Source organism: Stylophora pistillata, chromosome 5, assembly GCF_964205215.1.
Source record: "Stylophora pistillata chromosome 5, jaStyPist1.2, whole genome shotgun sequence".
NCBI lineage: Eukaryota > Metazoa > Cnidaria > Anthozoa > Scleractinia > Pocilloporidae > Stylophora > Stylophora pistillata.
This window is the reverse complement of record NC_142523.1, coordinates 37,833,370-37,855,536: the sequence shown is the minus strand read 5'-3', so window position 1 is coordinate 37,855,536 and position 22,167 is coordinate 37,833,370. Positions and strand designations below refer to the sequence as shown.

Sequence of the window (22,167 nt, the reverse complement as noted above, 5' to 3'; positions counted from 1 at the left end):
GCGGCGTCACTGTTGGCTCTAAGTCTTTTAACTTGTTATATATATACATATATACTTTTCTGGAATTGACGGTAAACGCCACTTCAATTGATATATATATAAGAAGTAATGTGGAACACGAGGATGGAAAACTTCGAGCGAAGGAAGACATATCGTCAATAAAAAAAACTAAAAAGTTTAGTGAAAAACGTTTCGGTCCGAGACCTTCGTCAGTTGTGATAGTTAACCTTCATCAACATCACTGGTGAACCCTGGTACCAAGATGAATGGGAGGGGCAAAAGGGAGGAATTAACATAAGAAATGTCGTGCACCACCCAAACGTTTTTGTAATTTACCCAAATCCCTTTGAACGGTAGTTTTTTTTAAACATATGGATTAAAACGTAGATCATTGGATAACGTACGCAGTTCAAGAATTTTTATTGGCTTAACCATTATGGTATATTATCCAATATACCATAATCTACAATTGTGGTAAGCGTACCCGTCAGATTAAGATTAAAAGTGAGCTAAAAAAAATAAGATTTGGTAAGATTTTTCTAATATATTGGGGGCGTTTTTGATAAAACAGTTATTCCACTCGCGCTTGTTGGATATGAGATGATGAAGGCCAACTCGGCGCTACGCGCTCCTGGAATAGTTGTAAAACATTTATGTGTGTGTGTGTGTGTGTTGTAGATTTATTGAAAAAGAGTTAATGCGTTTGGAATAAAAAGTCGCAAAATGGGGGATTATATCGTCTCAGACTGGTGTACCCTGGTGCAAAGATGAGTGCGATGGGAGAAGGAGAAAGGGAAGGGGAGAAAGGAACATAAGAGATGTCGTGCGCCACCCTGAAGTTTTGTGTAGTTTACCAAACACTCTTTCAACGGTTGTTTTTTTTAAATATGCATTAATCGTGCATATTTTTCGATAAGGAAAATTAGAAAGTTGACACCATATCTTTGCAGCAATAAGCTATTTTTAAGTGAAAATACCTAATGTAGTCAAGTTTTGCATTCAAATATGTAATATTTGGGACGAAGTTTTTTTCGGCGATATTAAATGAAGTGAGTGAAACCCTTAATTTTTATCCAAACTTGTTGCTTAAGCAGTGCATGAAAGATAAACTATCTAATGAATAAGAAAAAAATCGATTATGCCTTACCCAGGGAACTCAGCAACTTACCCAGGCAACGTGTGTCGTTTAAGCCTGTCCACTGTCCATCTCTACCACAAGTTCTCGATAAGGTCCCATTTGGAGAGTATCCCGGTCGAGAGCAAGTTAAGCGGCAGGTCTGGCCATAGTTACTTATTGATGAGCAAGACAATGGAGAAATTGAAACATCGGTTGGGGGAACAAGAGGACCACACCTAATAACTATGCAAGCAAAAAATGAGACAAAACGATACAGCAAACCACTATGTTGCTAATAAATGCGTAAAATTTCACAGTAAGGAAATGTTTCTCCACTCCATGTCCCATTCTCTAAACATCGCCTAACAGACGATCACGCCAGACTGTAGCCATCGTTACAGTAAAAACTGCAGAGTGTGTCATAAAGTTCGGACACTGTGTCCTCGCAGCCCCTCTGACCTCCGTTTGTGGGTAGAGGAAGAGTAGGACATGTAATACCTTGATGATATAAAAACATGTTAATCTGAATTAGTTGCGAGTATTTCCTAATACATCACTGTTTTCTCGAACAACTTCTCGGGCAAGCCAGCTTCTGACTTGCAATTTCAATGAAAAAAAAATTTAGATGTGAGAGCAGGTGATGTTCCTTACGGAACATCATACTGCATAATCGATGCGTAATAGCTGAAATATCTTGTCAGAGGCCACCTACTTTGACAGGTAGGTATCGGGTTGTCCCAGATGGCAGGAGGTCTGTCATCTGGGGTAACACATGTAACATCTGACGAACCATTCAAACGATAACCATTGGCACAAGAAAATTCACAACGCGCTCCATAATGATTACCACAACTACTCATGCGCAAGGGACTGCCTGGGTCTGCCACCAGCAATGTGCAATTGATGACTGAAAAACAACAGCAATAAAAATGATGGATTACAAAATGAAATGTAGTTCCTCCTGACAACAATTCCTGCCCAGTTAGTTGTAAAGTCCACATTTAACACGTTGACGACACGAAGGGAAACGAATTGTCTAAATTAAACTTTACCTATTACTTTTATCGTGAAGCTGCAAGTGGCTTTGTTTCCTGCTTGGTCTTCTGCAGAATATGTAATTATGTAAGTTCCTTGGCGAAATATCCTTGGTGGATGATAATTAGAGTTTATTACTGGTTTGAGTCCTGAGTTGTCAATGGCAGTTGGTACCGTCCAATTCACCTCAGCGGAGAACTTTTCACGCTCTGCATACGCTATCAAAGGACTTGCTGGGCACGGGGCATCAAATGTTGGAGGAAGAATATCTTGCACATTATGTAAAACGTTGAAAAAAGAAAAAATACAAACAGATGATCAAAAAAGGGGAAAGAGAAGGAATTGAAAAGGAGACATGATGGAGGTACGGACATGTTAGCCCGTTGTATGGTCACTGCTTATTGTGGACGCTTGGAAACCCTTTGCTGAAGGAATTACACAGTTATGATGGAGATGTCTTTTCGGTTTACTTTTATTTGCTTTTTTATTTGTCTGCCAGTCGTTTCTCATAAGAGAACCATTAATTTTTTATGGGTCATTACCCGTACAGTTGATGTTATCTCCACTCCACATACTGCTCCTTAGGCATGTCCTTGTGATATTTCCGCCAGGGCTCCCATAACCACTTTCACAGCCAAATACACAAATTGAACCATACGTGTTGCCGCAAGGAGAGTTCAGCAGTATCCCTTTCGGTGGGACGGTCAAATTTGGACATGCTATGACTGTTCAAATAGGACGAAAGTTAAAAAAATTAGAAGTCAGTAATAATATAACTTAAATTAATTCAAAATGGAAAATCCTTATAATGATTTTCATAGTCCTAGGTAGAAATTAGAATAATGAATGACATTAATTTTTTGAACCTTGGCAAAAAAAGTCCTGGCCACTCCAGGTCCCGTTTTCAAGGCACTTTCTTGAAGCAGAGCCGATTGGGTCGTACCCAGGATGGCAAAAAAAAGAACAGACTGTATTGAAGTATTCAATTGTTGTCCCTGCACAGCCCAGCCGTGAGCCATTGGATGGTTTTGGGAGAGCAGAGCACGTAACAGCTAAAAGACATAACAATTGACTCATATCGTGCTCATTTAAATAACAACAGAGGTTAGGATTAATAAAAGTGACTCTGTACTGAAGTGCAAGCAATATGAGAAATAGAACTAGGACTAGGCTAATGTGAAAAAAAAAGAAGCAACTGTGATCTACAGAGGAACTGTTGTATCAAGACACAGGTATGACTTGTATTCCCTCAGATCTTACCTAAAATTGTTAGAATGATAGAATTTCAATTTGAGAGCTTTACGTCCGATTACGTAAATCTACCTTTACGCCTCTTTACGACTGTTATAAAACCAGCGTAAAGTTGCGTAAATCTCCTTTTTCATGCTGTGTATCTTCAAGTTGACTCCGAACCAAAAGGAAGGGTAATGTTTGTTGGTAATGGTTTTTCGTATAATTTCCAAATGCCTGACTTTTAAATTGCGGAGCCAATTTCAATTCCTATGAAGGTGTTGGATAACTGCACTGGGAGGAAAACTAAATAATTAGGAATTGAGAGGCTGACTCAAAAAATAACATACAGGTATTCTTACCTTTACATGTAGTGATGTTTCCTGACCAGAAGCTGTCTTCATTGCAAAAGCGCTCACGAGATCCGAATAATTGGTATCCCCTGTCACAAGTAAAATTAGCCTGGGAACCAAACGACAAGCCACAGGAAAGGCTTAAATTTCCATGTGATGGTGGCTGCAGTTTGATGCAATATTTCCCTGTGAAGATAAAGCGTTTTCTAACTTAAACTGACGAAAATCGAAGTTTTATAATGAGTGGTTTAATTTCAAAAGAGAGACTATCAATCTAGTTGGAAAAAATTTTGCTTAGAATAGTTCAGAAGATAAGTATACAAAAAACGCTATAACAATGAAAACTATCTGCTACAAATATAAGCAAATATACAAACATTTTTGGAAATCTACGAAAAAGATGAAAATTTGGATCACATGTGTAGTGCAAATCTTAATTTGGAAACATGCTTAACCCACTAATCTATTTAGATCCTCGTAACGAGTAACGGCTAACACTACAGGTTCATTTATAATACACAATTTTTTAAATGAAAAACTCAATCTTCTTTACATTGCTATGACATACTTGCAACTTGCACCACAAAGGTGCAGTTAGCTCTGTTTCCTTCGGCGTCTGAAGCTGAATACAATATATGATAGAGACCAATGCTCAATTGAGCTGATGGTCGAATGGAAGGGAAAGTAGCAATTATGTGACCAGAATTATCATCAGCAATTGGTTCATTCCAACCCACTAGAGCAGTGGATGAGCATTCAGAAGTATAGACCATCATGTTCTTTGGACAAGTGTTATTGAAAGAGGGAGGAGTTGTATCTGCAAAATGGAAAAACAATGGATAGGTTGGAATACACACACGTACACACACACGCACATACACACACACACACACACACACACACACACACACGCACACACTCACAGACACACGCATATATATAGATATATATATATATATATATATATATACATATATACTTTTTTATAATCAACGGTAAGCACCACTCTAATTTATAAATATATTTAGTATAATTTCAGAGCTGAACAAAGATTTTCCAGCAATCTGAGTGGTCGAGCGGTTCCTTATATGACGCTATATAAACCGCTCCGCGCGATTTATATAAAATTTTAAACTAAAATGTTAATAAATGTTACTAAAATCTTATGATTTTAGAAATTTCTTTGTTGTTCAGCTCTGAAATTATACTAAAACAATTATTCGCCTCAGGTTCGGTGAATATTGTAGAATAATCTCCTCGACTTCATCTCGGGGATTACTCGACGATATTCACCTCGCCTTCGGCGAATAATTCTTAAATACATATATATATATATATATAATATAATATATAAGAAGTAATGTGGCACACGAGGACGGACAACTTCGAGCGAAGGAAGACATACTCTCAATGAAAAATCTACAAAGTTTAATAAAAAACGTTTCGGTCCGAGACCTTCATCAGTTGTGATAATCAACCTTCGTCATCATTACTGGTGAACACTGGCACCAAGATGAGTGGGAGGGGCGAAAGGGAGGAATGAACATAAGAGATGTCGTGCGCCACGCAAAGGTTTTTTCTAATTTACCCAAAACCCTTTTAACGGTAGTTCTTTTTTAACATATGGATTAAAATGTAGATCATTGGATAACGTACGGAGTTCAAGACTTTTAATGGCTTAGCCATTATGGTATATTAGACAATATACCATAATCTACAATTGAGGTAAGCGTACGCGACAGCTTAGGATTAAAATTGACAAAAACAAATTAAGATTTGGTAAGATTTTTCAAAAATATTGGGGACGTTTTTAATAAAACAATTATTCCACTCGGGCTTGTTGGATATGAGATGATTAAAGCCAACTCAGCGCTACGCGCCTCGTTAGCTATCTGTCATCTCCTATCCAACGCGCGCTTATGGAATAGTTTTAAAACATTTATGTGTGTGTGTGTTGTAGATATATGAAAAAAACGATAATCAGTTTGGAATGAGACGTCGCAAAATGGGGGATTATATCGGCTCAGACTGGTGTACCCTGGTACCAAGATGAGTGTGAGGGGAGAAGGAGAAAGGGAGGGGGAGAAAGGAACATAAGAGATGTCGTGCGCCACCCAGATGTTTTTTCTAGTTTACCCAAAACTCTTACAATGGTGGTTTTTTTAAATATGCATCAATCGGGCATATTTTTCGATAAAAAAAAGTAGAAAGATGATACAATATATTTGCAGCAATAAGCTATTTTTAAGTGAAAACACCTAATATAGTCAAGTTTTGTATTCAGATATGTAAACATAGTGACTCAGCAAAACGTGCTCGTTTGGAGGTATGGAAAGCCCATTCTTTTGGACGAATTTTTTTCAATGATATTACATGAAATGAGTGAAACACTTAATTTTTATCCTAACTTGTCGGTTAAGCAGTACATGAAAGCTAAACTATCTAATAAATTAAAAGAAAATAGATTATGATTTACCTAAGGGACTCAGCAACTTACCCGTGCAACGTGTGTCGTTTAAACCTGTCCATTGTCCATCTCTACCACAAGTTCTCGATGAGGTCCCATTTGGAGAGTATCCCGGTCGAGAGCAAGTTAAGCGGCAGGTCTGGCCATAGTTACTTATTGATGAGCAAGACGATGGAGAAATTGAAACATCGGTTGGGGGAACAAGAGGACTACACCTGATAACTATGCAAGGGAAAAATGAGACAAAACGTTACCGCAAACGACTGTGTTGTTAATAAATGCAGAAAATGTCACAGTAAAGAAATGATTTTGTTTCTTACTCAGACATGAAGACGTTTCTCCACTCCATGTCCCATTCTCTAGACATCGCCTAACAGACGATCCAGCCAGACTGTAGCCATCGTTACAGTAAAAACTGCAGAGTGTGTCATAAGGTTCGGACACTGTGTCCTCGCAGCCCCTCTTACCTCCATTTGTTGGTAGAGGAAGAGAAGGACATGTAATACCTTGTCGATATAAAAACATTACAATTTAAATTAGTTGCGAGTATTTCCTAATACATCACTGTCTTCGCGAGCAACTTTTCGGGTAAGCCAGCTTCTGACTAGTAATTTCAATCAGAATAATATTTAGATGTGAGACCAGGTAATGTTCCTTGCGGAACATTATACTGCACAATCGATGCGTAATAGCTGAAATATCTTGTCAGAGGCCACCTACTTTGACAGGTAGGTATCGGGTTGTCCCAGACGGCAGGAGGTTTGTAATCTGGGGTAACACATGTAACATCTGATGAGCCATTCAAACGATAACCATTGGCACAAGAAAATTCACAACGCGCTCCATAATGATTACCACAACTACTCATGCGCAAGGGACTGCCTGGGTCTGCCACCAGCGATGTGCAATTGATGACTGAAAAATAACAGCAACAAAAATGATGGATTACAAAATTAAATTTAGTTTCTCCTGAAAAACAATTCCTTCTCAGTTAGTTCTTAAGTCCACATTTAACACGTTGACGACACCAAGTGAAATGATTTGTCTAAATCAAGCTTTACCTATTACTTTTATGGTGAGGGTGCAAGTGGCTTTGTTTCCTGATTGGTCTTCTGCAGAATATGTAATTATGTAAGTTCCTTGGCGAAATATCCTTGGTGGATGGTAATTAGAGTTTATTACTGGTTTGAGTCCTGAGTTGTCAATGGCAGTTGGTACCGTCCAATTCACCTCAGCGGAGAACTTTTCACGCTCTGCATACGCTATCAAAGGACTTGCTGGGCACGGGGCATCAAATGTTGGAGGAAGAATATCTGGCACATTATATAAAACATTAAAAAAAAAGCAAATGATCAGAAAAAGGGAAAGAGAAGGAATTGAAAACGAGAGAATGATACAATTTGAATTTTTGAGCTGGAAAATAAGCAATGTAGAATGGTTTAAAGTTTTTCGAAATATTTGTTTTTTCGTGGAAGTGATCAGGACTAGTCAGATAGTAAGAGATGGAATGACTAGGAAACAAATAGATAGTTTTGCTTCATCACTTGGCACCACAACAACAACCCGTACATTACACGGCTGAGACCAAGATCTCCCACCCCCACCCCTCCCAGATAATCACTATGGAAGAGATAATTGAGGTCAGCTACCGTTACACTGAGTTGGGGTTCCTGTCCACCTTCCATCACTGTTACATGTTCTACTTGTTGATCCCGTCAAAGTGTATCCTTTATCACAGGAAAACTGGCAGGTTTGTCCTGGCAAATTAGAGCAGGGCTCTAGACTTCCATGCGGCGGGGCATGCAACTGTTGACAACGGTTCACTATGAAGAGAAAAGGGCACAAATAAATTTGCTTTGATAACTAGCAACAAGTTCATACTTCAACGCGCCCTAATCGAGATTGGAATTGCGCAGGAGGGCGAAAGGGAACCATATATGCTTAAGAATTGCAAACAGGGTAAAAGATAGCAACTAGGCCTGTCTTAAAGAGTTCCCAGAACGTAGCAAGTGTTTCATTAAGCCATGATCTAATGATTAAGGCACGAATCAGACATTTTATTACACGACGCGGGCAGTCAGCGGGCCAATAACTAACATCAACCAATCAAAATGCTCTATTACTGGTCCAATATTCTCTAAGTATTGGAACGGGCACTGTCCCGAATGGTCCTGAATGATATCGCACTTGTGTCCCTTTGAACTTAAGTCGTATAATATATCTCATTATCTAAGCTTGCCCGGGACCGTACTGGAAGAATATCGGCCCTCGGTCTTCTTTGTACGGATCTCGCTGCGCTCGGTCCGTGCTGTCAAGACCTCGCGCCGATATTCTCCCAGTACGGCCCTCGCGCTTGGTTAATTAGATATATTTATTAAATTTTCAACGTTTTAATCCAAATGCTGCATGATAATATATACAAAGAATCCCTCTATTACCATCTCGTGCGCATACTCAGTCGATATGTCAAGTTCCTCACCTCCTTCACAAGTGAGAGGATCGCCAGGCTTCAGCTGAACTCCTTCTGGACAAAAACATTGATGTCCACTTGGATTTGGAAGGCAAAGATGACTGCAACCTCCATTAACTTGAGAACAACTTGTCGATCCTGGAAAATACGTATTATTTTAAATTTATGTGATCATGGCCTTGTGCAGCCAGCTCCCGATAGACTAGAATAAGGTTTGCCATGTTTCTGAAATAATTTTCCTTGCATCTCCAAACATTAATCTGCCCTACCCAATACTGTGAATATTTTCTAAACATGGAAAAAAACAAATACCCTTTGACCAGCTCTCACTAACGAAATTGAGATGAGAATCATTTTGATGGCAAATTACAGCGATGGGCCATTATAGAAATCTATTAAGTTACATCGTGGAAACTTTCTTTAAAGTGTGATGTAAACTGATCATCAGGTCAGCGAGGCAGTTCAGGTAAAAGTTAGAGAAAAACAGTGAGTCACTCCAGATTGTGTACCCACCTGTAAGTGTTTTTGTCTGATTATAAACATGCACATCCATGGGACTTCCCATTCCGTAAACCAACACTTCACTTTGAGAAGAAGTTAAGTTGTACTTATGAATACTTTGATTGTTCCTGTCAGACCAGTACAAAGCTTCATCAAAAAGAGAAAGCCCAAAGGGGTGATGGTTGTAAGAAGACAAATCTAGAACTAGTTCTCTGTTATTTCCTTGAAGATTTGCCCTCTCAATCTTGTCAAGTTTTGCATCGCACCAATACAACAGGTTATTATGGTAGTCTAGAGCAAGTGCGTTAACCCACACAACGCCAGAGCTTACAATAACTGTCCTGGAGGACCCGTCCATGTTGGCTTGTTCAATCTTTGGTGATGATCCCCAATCGCTCCAGTACATTTGTCTAAAATAAGCGTTTAAATTTGGATTACATTTTCGCTGCGCTTTATCATCACTTAGCAATTAATGAAAACCCTCGCTGATTTAGCATTATCATCAATTCTCAGCTTTGGGAAAAGATAAAAATCTCTCTCGAAGTTAACTCGCGATGAATAAACCTTTCCCAGTTGTTACAGAAAGCAGCTATATCTTCAATTATAACCTCCATAGCTTCAGTATTCGCTGCAATATACTTGCATATCTATCCTTGGACTTAAACCGTTATTCCAAAAGTGTTTAAGGACGAATATCCGATAATACTCTCGCGCCAGTTGGAGGCTATTAAGTGCGGATATTAATGTGTCTGAGAAAGCATAATAACTTTTAAAGCAGTCTGGGATAAACAACAAAGAGAACGTTGTCCAGAGTAAAGTAGCTTTTAAACGCGAAAGCCTTCCCTTTTGCGATAGCTGGAAACTTTCGAGTTCCTAAGAACTATGCCTCTTCTCTGAACCATTCATTTGGCATATATCAAAACAGGTAAACCGCAAAGTGAGGTAAAAGAAAATCTAAGCTCTGCTTACCTCTGAGCGATATCCAGAATTATAGCTCTTGGATTTTCAATCCCTGTTGTGATCAGGCTTCTTCTAAATGATCCATCTAGTTGCGCTACTTCAAGTTTGCTGGTTCCAACATCAGTCCAGTAGAGAATCCTCCCAATGTAATCTACTGCAAGGCCATCCGGCGATTCCACGTCAATGTGCGCTATGACCTCAACTGATGATCCGTTTGGAAATGCTCTTGCTATTAGTTTTAAGGCCACGTCCGTCCAATAGATCTTACCCTCTACTGGGTCGTAGTCGACAGCCACGGGCCTGGAGATATTAATGTTGATTTGAAGGGCATGGCAAGGTGTATTCGCCACTGTTAAAGGAACCCTGTAAATTTCACCATGATCCGCTTCGGCGAATAGCAAAAAGTATTCACCGCTTATCTTTTGGAACGAATCTTTAAGGAAAACAGAAAACAACGATGATAATAATAATAATAACAATCATTATTATTTTATTATTATTATTATAATTATCATGATTATCATAGAAAGATGATATTGATCATTGATCTAGTTTCAAACCTTTACTTCGCGAGTTAAGCTTACTCATTAAACCCCGAAACGACCTTGGTGAGTTGTACTCACTGTTCGAGAAAAGAACGATATAAACCACAACTTGTTCCTCTACCTTTTACTTTTTCCGAAATATTGAGACAATTTTTTAAAGGGATCAATCGATAATAGCAAAACTCTCCCCCCTTCCACCTTCTCATTGTAAAACCTGAAAAGTAGCCAGCCTCACCATAGTCGCACTCTTTTCCGTCCGCTTTGAGAGCAACACCCGTTGGACATGCACAATGGTATCCTCCTGGCTTTGAAAGACACAAATCACTGCACATGCCATTGTTTTGCGAGCAGGAATGCGAGCCTATAAATGGAAGTTAAATATGATCTTAAATCTCTTAACTATGTCAAAGGGCAATTTTTACGTCAGAAAAATTGCGATAACTCAGAAAGGTCAGTAATTAGAGATTAATAAATACCTTTGACTGTCTTTTTTAACCCTATTGAACGAATGCTATAATCTGTTACCAACTTTTATGAGACGCACCATCAGCTAAAGAATCACCAAACCCTCAATTAAAAGTTGCTTTTGTAAACAGTTAGGAAGGATTATCTTCTTGAGCTGCGGCTAAGATGGGCCTTTTTTTATCTTAATCAAAGAAAATAGGCGAGATACATGAGCCTATGATAAACACAGGACGTTTACCTGAGAACATCAAAGAAGGATCAAACACGTGAATGTCCATCGGCTTCTGTAGATCAGAAATCATTACGTCCGTCTCCCCGCTAGTTGCATTGTAACTTGTAATACTTTGGGTATTCCAATCCGTCCAGTAAATAATGCCCTGATAGATTGTTAATCCATAAGGATGAATTCCAGCTGAAGATGATAAAACAATCTGTCGGTTTCTTCCATCCAAATCAGACATTTCTATGGTGTCTAGTTTAGCGTCTGCCCAATACAAACGGTCTGTAGCTTGATCGAGAGTCAGTCCGTTTGGCCAGGCTAGATTTCCTGTAATAATGGATCTTCTACCCGAGCCATCCATTTCTGCTTTCTCTACCTTTGGATTGGCGCCCCAGTCCGTCCAATACATCATACTAAATCAAATGATTCAGAAGAAACTGTTTTAAAAATCTCTCCGAAAAGTTTTACCGCATTACATAACCCAATGGATTATCTAGGTATATCTTGATCGTGAGGGGTAGTTATTGCAAAATCGATGGCTTTTTGCAGCTTTTATATCATAGGGCATGACATTCCTTTGGTCATCATTTTCGCAGGCGGATTTCCTTCAGATTTCCCTCAGATTTTTCCCTTTTTTATTTAAGTTGATTCAATTGAGTAGCAGGATTTGTAGAGGCCAGCTTGTTTTCAAAGCGCAAAGCACAGGCTCCCTTTATTAGGCTACAACGTGTTAACAAACGGGCATAAAAAAACATTATAATAAAAAAAAATCGTTTCTTGCCCATTTCTTTCATCCAATAGTATGGCTCTTGGCTCGTCAAGTCCAGTATTGATCAATTCTTTCCTACTAGTTCCGTCAAGGCGAGCTACCTCAATTCTGTTAGTTCCAGTATCGGTCCAGTAAATGTTTCGTGCCACATGATCAATAACTAAACCATCAGGAACGAAGATGTTACACCGAAAAAGAATCTTTAACGAGGTTGCATTGGCAAAGGCGCTGATGATTAGACCTTGAGCAACGTCCGACCAGTACACGCGATCTTCGGCAGGGTCATAGTCCAAGGCAATAGGGCGGTGATTCCCTAGATGGTTAAATAGTGGTTTGGCGACGAAGTAGCTGACATCTAGCGAAACGATGTTTGTGGATTTGTCATCAGCGTCAGCAAAAAGGATAAACTTCTTTACTTCTGCATTTGAAATCAAAGCAGTGTTTTCAGTCATTCAAAGACTCAAGATGAAGATGATTGGTTGATCTTAACTTACGGATTCGGGAAGTGAGTGGGAACAATCTCTCGAACAGCAAAAGCATCTAACGACCACTCATTACATGCAATGTTTTGGAGTCTTAAACTGGCTAAAACCAGTGGCATACTTTGTTGGACGGGATTTTAGAAGGGCGAGGTTTACCTTTTGCGTTTTTGTTCAAAGAATCAGGAATGGACTAATTCCAGGCTTTACCTGTAAGAAGTGAATGTAATCCAGCTGAATGTCACAGCAACGTTGGCAAAGTACTATGAAATTCGATGACAACATCAGGTTTTACATGTGGCTAGACACCCAATTCTCTCATCAGAAGCTTCCCAACTATGTTTGTAACGAGTAACTTCTAAATTTAGTATGTATTTTCCTCGGAGGGTAGGCGGGGGAAATTCTAAATTAGCTGTTTACCTATTTACATGTGGTATTCTCAACTGTTCGTTGCATCTCCAAATTTAAACAATCAGTGAGTTGCAGAGTTACAAGCAGGTAAATAGAATTGAACTCTACTTGAAAGGGCGGACACTGATATCTGAGCATCTGGACTATTTCTGCATCATCCCTGGTGATAAAAAAAACCTGTTCTTACTTTCTTCACACGTCTTTCCATCTTGCTTTACTGCTAAGCCTGTAGGACACACGCATTTATGGTTCGACGCCTCAGGAACACAGAAATGACTGCATCCTCCATTGTTTACAGAGCAAGAACTTGAAGCTTCAGAGAAAAACAATTTTAAACGCAAAAGTATAATTCATACCGTCGACCATACAATAAGTTTATTGGTGAAAATATCACTGAAATGTACATTTTAAGAAAGGTAAAAAAGAAGAGATTTTTTACGACTTTTACCTCAGCCTATGACAGGGAAAGGTTTTGCAGTGCCCTTACTCATGATAGACACCAGAATAAAAAAGTAGTAAGCGGTCATTTAATATCGTCTCTGTGAAATGCCCTGGGATTCAACCCTTAAACAACGTCCAGAATTTCGCTAATACCCTTCTAATTTTCGCAAGTGATCATCAACAGTAAACGCTAATAGTTTCTAAAGAAACTGTGGTGCTGCGTCGGTGGGGGTAACAAGGTAATTTGGTTATACCAACTCAGCTGAAATGGTAAATTGGCCACCGTAAACAATAAAAAAGCTGACCTTTTGAGCGTTAGCCCTTCGTCAGTGTTTGATGTAGGGAAAATAATTCAGGTTTAACATACAACCTTCCTTATATTACCTGCTGGTTGTCGCCCGCTGTCGTACGCAACAATTCCCATAGGTTTCCCACCATTAATACCGAAACTTCTGAGTACCTCTCCAGTCGTGGCGTCCAGCATGTGGAACTCCTTACTTGTCACCCAGTCAGTAAAGCACAGAAAAGGAGGAATCAACGCCACTCCGAATGGATGCAGGCCAGAACTCTGAAATAGCAGTTTCCTGTTGTTACCATTATAATCCGCTGATTCCACTCTGTCATAGCCGGCATCTACCCAAAAGATTCTTTTGCGTCCCCTATCTAGGTCAATTCCATTTGGCCAGTAGAGTTGTGTTGTTATAATGGCGACTCTTTGCTGTCCGCTAAGGGAAGCTTTCTCAATTCTGGGAGTGCTTCCCCAGTCTGTCCAAATCATTGCACTGTTTATGAAGGGATCAATGAATAAAAACTTAGGTGGATCGGTGACTCAAATAAACTGATGAATCAATTATTTATCCAGCCTTCAAAACAGTCAGCAAGTCAGCCAGCTGATCAGTCTGTCATTAGGTCGGTTTAATAGTCAAACAAACAGCCAGATCAGTCAGTTTCTAGTAAGTCAGTATGTGAGTCAGTCAGTTAGTCAGCCATGCACCAGTCAGCTTGTAAGTCAGTCAGTTCACGAATCCATGACTCAGCCCTTTGGTTCGACAGGAAGGATTCAGACGATGAGTGAAAATTACTAAGTAGAATTGCACTTAATAAGTATCTGGCTATATAAATACAGGAAGGAAGGAATGTTTCATCAAAGTAATACTATTCAAACCGTTAGAGAATATTTGAAATGAATTTCCTTTAGGAGATAAATTTAAGTTGACGAATGAAACACCTATGAAGGTTATCCTGCTTGAAAAATATTAAAAAATAGATATATTTGAAAAAAAAATAGTCGCCACTATTTTACTTTAGGATATTTGAAATAGTTTGGGGAACATTCTGAAAATCTAGCGAATGTTGGAATGAAGCCCTTCGAAAATTCTTTGCGCTCTCTGAATTTCACTAATTGTTACAATCAAAGCTACAGAAGTGCACATTATATTAGAACCGAAAGGCTTACTTAACCTTCTTGTAAATGGCACAAATGTGACACTTACTCTCTGTCCGGATCAAGGGCTATTGCTCTGGGTTCTTCTAGTTGCGAAGAGATTAAAGTACGTTGGTTGTTTCCATCCAGGTCTGATACCGATATCCTATCATACGTTTTATCAGTCCAATACAACTGAGATGTTCTCCACTGAACTGCTAGTCCATAGCAGACACCAATATTGCTAATAACTGTAGCCGTGCTATCCACATCAATCCGGAATCGTTTAATGTTCATTTCCGTCGTATCACTCCAAAATATGTACCCCAGGCTGAAATGAAGGTCTATAGCTACAGCTCTCGTAAGGCCTGTAATCACTGAGGTTACCTTTCCTTTTCTATGGTCCACTGCCACTATATCAGTTGTATTTGAAACCAACAAACATCCGTATGGTGGAGAGCACAGTGTTACTATCAAAATGAAAAGAAAAATTCCAAGGTTCAGAACTAGAGACAATGCATTGCTTCAAATTAAATACTAAATTGTGCGTTTTCAACGGTAAAGTTTATGTTTATTCTTCTTTTTATAAAATCAACGTAATCAAGACAAACCCTTAACTTATAAGCTTTCTCGTGCGATCCTTAATTAAAATGATGGATTAGAAAATGAAATGTAGTTCCTCCTGAAAACAATTCCTGCTCCGTTAGTTCTGAAGTCCACATTTAATACGTTGACGACACCAAGTGAAATGATTTGTCTAAATTAAGCTTTACCTATTACTTTTATCGTGAAGCTGCAAGTGGCTTTGTTTCCTGATTGGTCTTCTGCAGAATATGCAATTATGTAACTTCCTTGGCGAAATATCCTTGGTGGATGGTAATTAGAGTTTATTACTGGTTTGAGTCCTGAGTTGTCAATGGCAGTTGGTACAGTCCAATTCACCTTAGCGGAGAACTTTTCACGCTCTGCATACGCTATCAAAGGACTTGCTGGGCACGGGACATCAAATGTTGGAGGAAGAATATCTGGCACATTATATAAAACGTTAAAAAAAAAACAAACAAATGATCAAAAAAAGGGAAAGAGAAGGAATTGAAAAGGAGACATAATGGAGGTACGGACATGTTAGCCCGCTGTATGGTTACTGCTTATTGTGGACGCTTGCAAACCCTCTGCTGAGGGATTTACACAGTTATGATGGAGATGTTTCCTTCGTTGACTTCTGTTTGCTTCTTTATTTGTCTGTCAGTCGTTTCTCATAGGAGAACCCTTAACTTTTTAATTTTTTGTGTCATTACCGGTACAGTTGATGTTATCTCCACTCCACATACTGCTCTGTAGGCATGTCCTTGTGATATTTCCGCCAGGGCTTCCATAACCACTCTCACAACCAAATACACAATTTGAACCATACGTGTTGCCGCAAGGAGAGTTCAACAGTATCCCTTTCGGTGGAACGATCAAATTTGGACATGTTCTGACTGTTCAAATAGGACGAAAAAATTTAGAGGTCAGTAATAATGTAATGCAAATTAATTCAAAATAGTTCATTTTTCAAAACATGGAAAATTCTTATAATGATTTTCATAGTCTTAGCTAGAAATTTGAATAATGAATAACATTTTTGCACCTTGGCAAAAGAAGTTCTGGCCACTCCAGGTCCCGTTTTCAAGACATTTTCTTGAAGCAGAGCCGATTGGGTCGTACCCAGGATGGCAAAAGAAAGAACAGACTGTATTGAAGTATTCAATTGTTGTCCCTGCACAGCCCAGCCGTGAGCCATTGGATGGTTTTGGCAGAGCAGAGCACGTAATAGCTAAAAGACATAACAATTGATTCATATCGTGCTCATTTAAAGAACAACAGAGGTTAGGATTAAAAAAAGTGACTCTACTGAAGTGCAAGCAATATGAGAAATAGAACTAGGAGTAGGCTAATATCAAAGAAAAGAAACAACTGTGATACACAGAGGAGCTATGCTATCGAGAAACAGGTATGACTTCTATTCCTCAGATCCTACCTAAAATTGTTAGAATGATAGAATTTGAATTTTTGAGCTGGAAAATAAGCAAAATAGAATGGTTTGAAGTTTTTCGAAATATTTTTTTCTTTTCGTGGAAGTGATCAGGACTAGTCAGAGAGTAAGAGATGGAATGACTAGGAAACAAATAGATAGTTTTGCTTCATCACTTGGCACCACAACAACAACCCGTACGTTACACGGCTGAGACCAAGATCTCCCACCCTCACCCCTCCCAGATAATCATTAGGGAAGAGGTAATTGAGGTCAGCTACCGTTACACTGAGTTGGGGTTCCTGTCCACCTTCCATCACTGTTACATGTTCTACTTGTTGATCCCGTCAAAGTGTATCCTTTATCACAGGAAAACTGGCAGGTTTGTCCTGGCAAATTAGAGCAGGGCTCTAGACTTCCATGTGGCGGGGCATGCAACTGTTGACAACGGTTCACTATGAAGAGAAAAGGGCACAAATAAATTAGCTTTGATAACTAGCAACAAGTTTATACTTCAACGCGCCCTAATCGAGATTGAAAATGCGCAGGAGGGCGAAAGGGAACCAAATATGCTTAAGAACTGCAAACAGGATAAAAGAGAGCAACTCGGCCTGTCTTAAAGAGTTCCCAGAACGTAGCAAGTGTTTCATTAAACCATGATCTAATAATCAAGGCACGAATCAAACATTTTATTACATTTTCAGCGTTTTAATCCAAATGCTGCATGATAATATATACAAAAAATCTCTCTATTACCATCCGTTGAGCATACTCAGTCGATATGTCAAGTTCCTCACCTCCTTCACAAGTGAGAGGATCGCCAGGCTTGAGCTGAACTCCCTCTGGACAAAAACATTGATGTCCATTTGGATTTGGAAGGCAAAGATGACTGCAACCTCCATTAACTTGAGAACAACTTGTCGACACTAGAAAATACGTATTTTTTTAAATTTATGTGATCATGGCCTTGTGCAGCCAGCTCCACTTAGACTACAAAAAGGTTTGCCATGTTTTTAAAATAATTTTCACTGCATCTCCTAACATTAATCTGCCCTACCCAATAGTGTGAATATTTTGTAAACATGGAAAAAAACAAGTACCCTTTGACCAGCTCTCACTAACGAAATTGAAATGAGAATCATTTTGATGGCAAATTACAGCGATGGGCCATTATAGAAATCTATTAAGTTCCATCGTGGAAACTTTCTTTAAAGTGTGATGTAAACCGATCATCGGGTCAGCGAGTCAGTTCAGGTAAAAGTTAGAGAAAAACAGTAAGTCACTCCAGATTGTGTACCCACCTGTAAGTGTTTTTGTCTGATTATAAACATGCACATCCATGGGACTTCCCATTCCGTAAACCAACACTTCACTTTGCGAAGAAGTTAAGTTGTACTTATGAATACTTTGATTGTTCCAGTCAGACCAGTACAGAGCTTCATCAAAAAGAGAAAGCCCAAAGGGGTGATGATTGTAAGAAGACAAATCTAGAACTAGTTCTCTGTTATTTCCTTGAAGATTTGCCCTCTCAATCTTGTCAAGTTTTGCATCGCACCAATACAACAGGTTATTATGGTAGTCTAGAGCAAGTGCGTTAACCCACTCAACGCCAGAGCTTACAATAACTGTCCTGGAGGACCCGTCCATGTTGGCTTGTTCAATCTTTGGTGATGATCCCCAATCGCTCCAGTACATTTGTCTAAAATAAGCGTTTAAATTTGGATTACATTTTCGCTGCGCTTTATCATCACTTAGCAATTAATGAAAACCCTCGCTGATTTAGCATTATCATCAATTCTCAGCTTTGGGAAAAGATAAAAATCTCTCTCGAAGTTAACTCGCGATGAATAAACCTTTCCCAGTTGTTACAGAAAGCAGCTATATCTTCAATTATAACCTCCATAGCTTCAGTATTCGCTGCAATATACTTGCATATCTATCCTTGGACTTAAACCGTTATTCCGAAAGTGTTTAAGGACGAATATCCGATAATACTCTCGCGCCAGTTGGAGGCTATTAAGTGCGGATATTAATGTGTCTGAGAAAGCATAATAACTTTTAAAGCAGTCTGGGATAAACAACAAAGAGAACGTTGTCCAGAGTAAAGTAGCTTTTAAACGCGAAAGCCTTCCCTTTTGCGATAGCTGGAAACTTTCGAGTTCCTAAGAACTATGCCTCTTCTCTGAACCATTCATTTGGCATATATCAAAACAGGTAAACCGCAAAGTGAGGTAAAAGAAAATCTAAGCTCTGCTTACCTCTGAGCGATATCCAGAATTATAGCTCTTGGATTTTCAATCCCTGTTGTGATCAGGCTTCTTCTAAATGATCCATCTAGTTGCGCTACTTCAAGTTTGCTGGTTCCAACATCAGTCCAGTAGAGAATCCTCCCAATGTAATCTACTGCAAGGCCATCCGGCGATTCCACGTCAATGTGCGCTATGACCTCAACTGACGATCCGTTTGGAAATGCTCTTGCTATTAGTTTTAAGGCCACGTCCGTCCAATAGATCTTACCCTCTACTGGGTCGTAGTCGACAGCCACGGGCCTGGAGATATTAATGTTGATTTGAAGGGCATGGCAAGGTGTATTCGCCACTGTTAAAGGAACCCTGTAAATTTCACCATGATCCGCTTCGGCGAATAGCAAAAAGTATTCACCGCTTATCTTTTGGAACGAATCTTTAAGGAAAACAGAAAACAACGATGATAATAATAATAATAACAATCATTATTATTTTATTATTATTATTATAGTTATCATGATTATCATAGAAAGATGATATTGATCATTGATCTAGTTTCAAACCTTTACTTAGCGAGTTAAGCTTACTCATTAAATCCCGAAACGACCTTGGTGAGTTGTACTCACTTTTCGAAAAAAGAACGATATGAACCACAACTTGTTCCTCTACCTTTTACTTTTTCCGAAATATTGAGACAATTTTTTTAAAGGGATCAATAGATAATAACAAAACTCTCCCCCCTTCCACCTTCTCATTGTAAAACCTGAAAAGTAGCCAGCCTCACCATAGTCGCACTCTTTTCCGTCCGCTTTGAGAGCAACACCCGTTGGACATGCACAATGGTATCCTCCTGGCTTTAAAAGACACAAATCACTGCACATGCCATTGTTTTGCGAGCAGGAATGCGAGCCTATAAATGGAAGTTAAATATGATCTTAAATCTCTTAACTATGTCAAAGGGCAATTTTTACGTCAGAAAAATTGCGATAACTCAGAAAGGTCAGTAATTAGAGATTAATAAATACCTTTGACTGTCTTTTTTAACCCTATTGAACGAATGCTATAATCTGTTACCAACTTTTATGAGACGCACCATCAGCTAAAGAATCACCAAACCCTCAATTAAAAGTTGCTTTTGTAAACAGTTAGGAAGGATTATCTTCTTGAGCTGCGGCTAAGATGGGCCTTTTTTTATCTTAATCAAATAAAATAGGCGAGACACATGAGCCTATGATAAACACAGGACGTTTACCTGAGAACATCAAAGAAGGATCAAACACGTGAATGTCCATCGGCTTCTGTAGATCAGAAATCATTACGTCCGTCTCCCCGCTAGTTGCATTGTAACTTGTAATACTTTGGGTATTCCAATCCGTCCAGTAAATAATGCCCTGATAGATTGTTAATCCATAAGGATGAATTCCAGCTGAAGATGATAAAACAATCTGTCGGTTTCTTCCATCCAAATCAGACATTTCTATGGTGTCTAGTTTAGCGTCTGCCCAATACAAACGGTCTGTAGCTTGATCGAGAGTCAGTCCGTTTGGCCAGGCTAGATTTCCTATAATAATGGATCTTCTACCCGAGCCATCCATTTCTGCTTTCTCTACCTTTGGATTGGCGCCCCAGTCCGTCCAATACATCATACTAAATCAAATGATTCAGAAGAAACTGTTTTAAAAATCTCTCCGAAAAGTTTTACCGCATTACATAACCCAATGGATTATCAAGGTATATCTTGATCGTGAGGGGTAGTTATTGCAAAATCGATGGCTTTTTGCAGCTTTTATATCATAGGGCATGACATTACTTTGGTCATCATTTTTGCAGGCGGATTTCCTTCAGATTTCCCTCAGATTTTTCCCTTTTTTATTTAAGTTGATTCAATTGAGCAGCAGGATTTGTAGAGGCTAGCTTGTTTTCAAAGCGCAAAGCACAGGCTCCCTTTATTAGGCTACAACGTGTTAACAAACGGGCATAAAAAAAAAAACATAATAAAAAAACATCGTTTCTTGCCCATTTCTTTCATCCAATAGTATGACTCTTGGCTCGTCAAGTCCAGTATTGATCAACTCTTTCCTACTGGTTCCGTCAAGGCGAGCTACCTCAATTCTGTTAGTTCCAGTATCGGTCCAGTAAATGTTTCGTGCCACATGATCAATAACTAAACCATCAGGAACGAAGATGTTACACCGAAAAAGAATCTTTAACGAGGTTGCATTGGCAAAGGCGCTGACGATTAGACCTTGAGCAACGTCCGACCAGTACACGCGATCTTCGGCAGGGTCATAGTCCAAGGCAATAGGGCGGTGATTCCCTAGATGGTTAAATAGTGGTTTGGCGACAAAGTAGCTGACATCTAGCGAAACGATGTTTGTGGATTTGTCATCAGCGTCAGCAAAAAGGATAAACTTCTTTACTTCTGCATTTGAAATCAAAGCAGTGTTTTCAGTCATTCAAAGACTCAAGATGAAGATGATTGGTTGATCTTAACTTACGGATTCGGGAAGTGAGTGGGAACAATCTCTCGAACAGCAAAAGCATCTAACGACCACTCATTACATGCAATGTTTTGGAGTCTTAAACTGGCTAAAACCAGTGGCATACTTTGTTGGACGGGATTTTAGAAGGGTGAGGTTTACCTTTTGCGTTTTTGTTCAAAGAATCAGGAATGGACTAATTCCAGGCTTTACGTGTAAGAAGTGAATGTAATCCAGCTGAATGTCACAGCAACGTTGGCAAAGTACTATGAAATTCGATGACAACATCAGGTTTTACATGTGGCTAGACACCCAATTCTCTCATCAGAAGCTTCCCAACTATGTTTGTAACGAGTAACTTCTAAATTTAGTATGTATTTTCCTCGGAGGGTAGGCGGGGGAAATTCTAAATTAGCTGTTTACCTATTTACATGTGGTATTCTCAACTGTTCGTTGCATCTCCAAATTTAAACAATCAGTGAGTTGCAGAGTTACAAGCAGGTAAATAGAATTGAACTCTACTTGAAAGGGCGGACACTGA

General features: G+C 39.2%; 1 protein-coding gene across 1 annotated transcript in view; it reads right to left on the bottom strand.

The window, feature by feature from the left end:
- The window catches only part of LOC111340959 (uncharacterized), a 45,235-nt gene that overhangs the window by 18,904 nt on the left and 4,164 nt on the right, over nucleotides 1-22,167 (bottom strand). The window contains exons 6-36 of the mRNA XM_088759897.1: nucleotides 21,163-21,568; nucleotides 20,399-20,793; nucleotides 19,931-20,056; nucleotides 19,159-19,582; nucleotides 18,202-18,599; nucleotides 17,698-17,826; nucleotides 17,182-17,355; nucleotides 16,517-16,702; nucleotides 16,185-16,367; nucleotides 15,660-15,911; nucleotides 14,957-15,356; nucleotides 13,848-14,245; nucleotides 13,210-13,335; nucleotides 12,145-12,550; nucleotides 11,382-11,776; nucleotides 10,914-11,039; nucleotides 10,143-10,566; nucleotides 9,186-9,583; nucleotides 8,682-8,810; nucleotides 7,852-8,025; nucleotides 7,264-7,515; nucleotides 6,923-7,117; nucleotides 6,523-6,708; nucleotides 6,233-6,424; nucleotides 4,304-4,552; nucleotides 3,745-3,921; nucleotides 3,019-3,204; nucleotides 2,695-2,877; nucleotides 2,170-2,421; nucleotides 1,830-2,024; nucleotides 1,169-1,360 (exon numbers count right to left, since the gene is read on the bottom strand). Coding sequence (XP_088616023.1) covers nucleotides 1,169-1,360; nucleotides 1,830-2,024; nucleotides 2,170-2,421; nucleotides 2,695-2,877; nucleotides 3,019-3,204; nucleotides 3,745-3,921; nucleotides 4,304-4,552; nucleotides 6,233-6,424; nucleotides 6,523-6,708; nucleotides 6,923-7,117; nucleotides 7,264-7,515; nucleotides 7,852-8,025; nucleotides 8,682-8,810; nucleotides 9,186-9,583; nucleotides 10,143-10,566; nucleotides 10,914-11,039; nucleotides 11,382-11,776; nucleotides 12,145-12,550; nucleotides 13,210-13,335; nucleotides 13,848-14,245; nucleotides 14,957-15,356; nucleotides 15,660-15,911; nucleotides 16,185-16,367; nucleotides 16,517-16,702; nucleotides 17,182-17,355; nucleotides 17,698-17,826; nucleotides 18,202-18,599; nucleotides 19,159-19,582; nucleotides 19,931-20,056; nucleotides 20,399-20,793; nucleotides 21,163-21,568 — 7,908 coding nt within the window. The remainder of the gene's footprint in view (nucleotides 1-1,168; nucleotides 1,361-1,829; nucleotides 2,025-2,169; nucleotides 2,422-2,694; nucleotides 2,878-3,018; nucleotides 3,205-3,744; nucleotides 3,922-4,303; nucleotides 4,553-6,232; nucleotides 6,425-6,522; nucleotides 6,709-6,922; nucleotides 7,118-7,263; nucleotides 7,516-7,851; nucleotides 8,026-8,681; nucleotides 8,811-9,185; nucleotides 9,584-10,142; nucleotides 10,567-10,913; nucleotides 11,040-11,381; nucleotides 11,777-12,144; nucleotides 12,551-13,209; nucleotides 13,336-13,847; nucleotides 14,246-14,956; nucleotides 15,357-15,659; nucleotides 15,912-16,184; nucleotides 16,368-16,516; nucleotides 16,703-17,181; nucleotides 17,356-17,697; nucleotides 17,827-18,201; nucleotides 18,600-19,158; nucleotides 19,583-19,930; nucleotides 20,057-20,398; nucleotides 20,794-21,162; nucleotides 21,569-22,167) is intronic.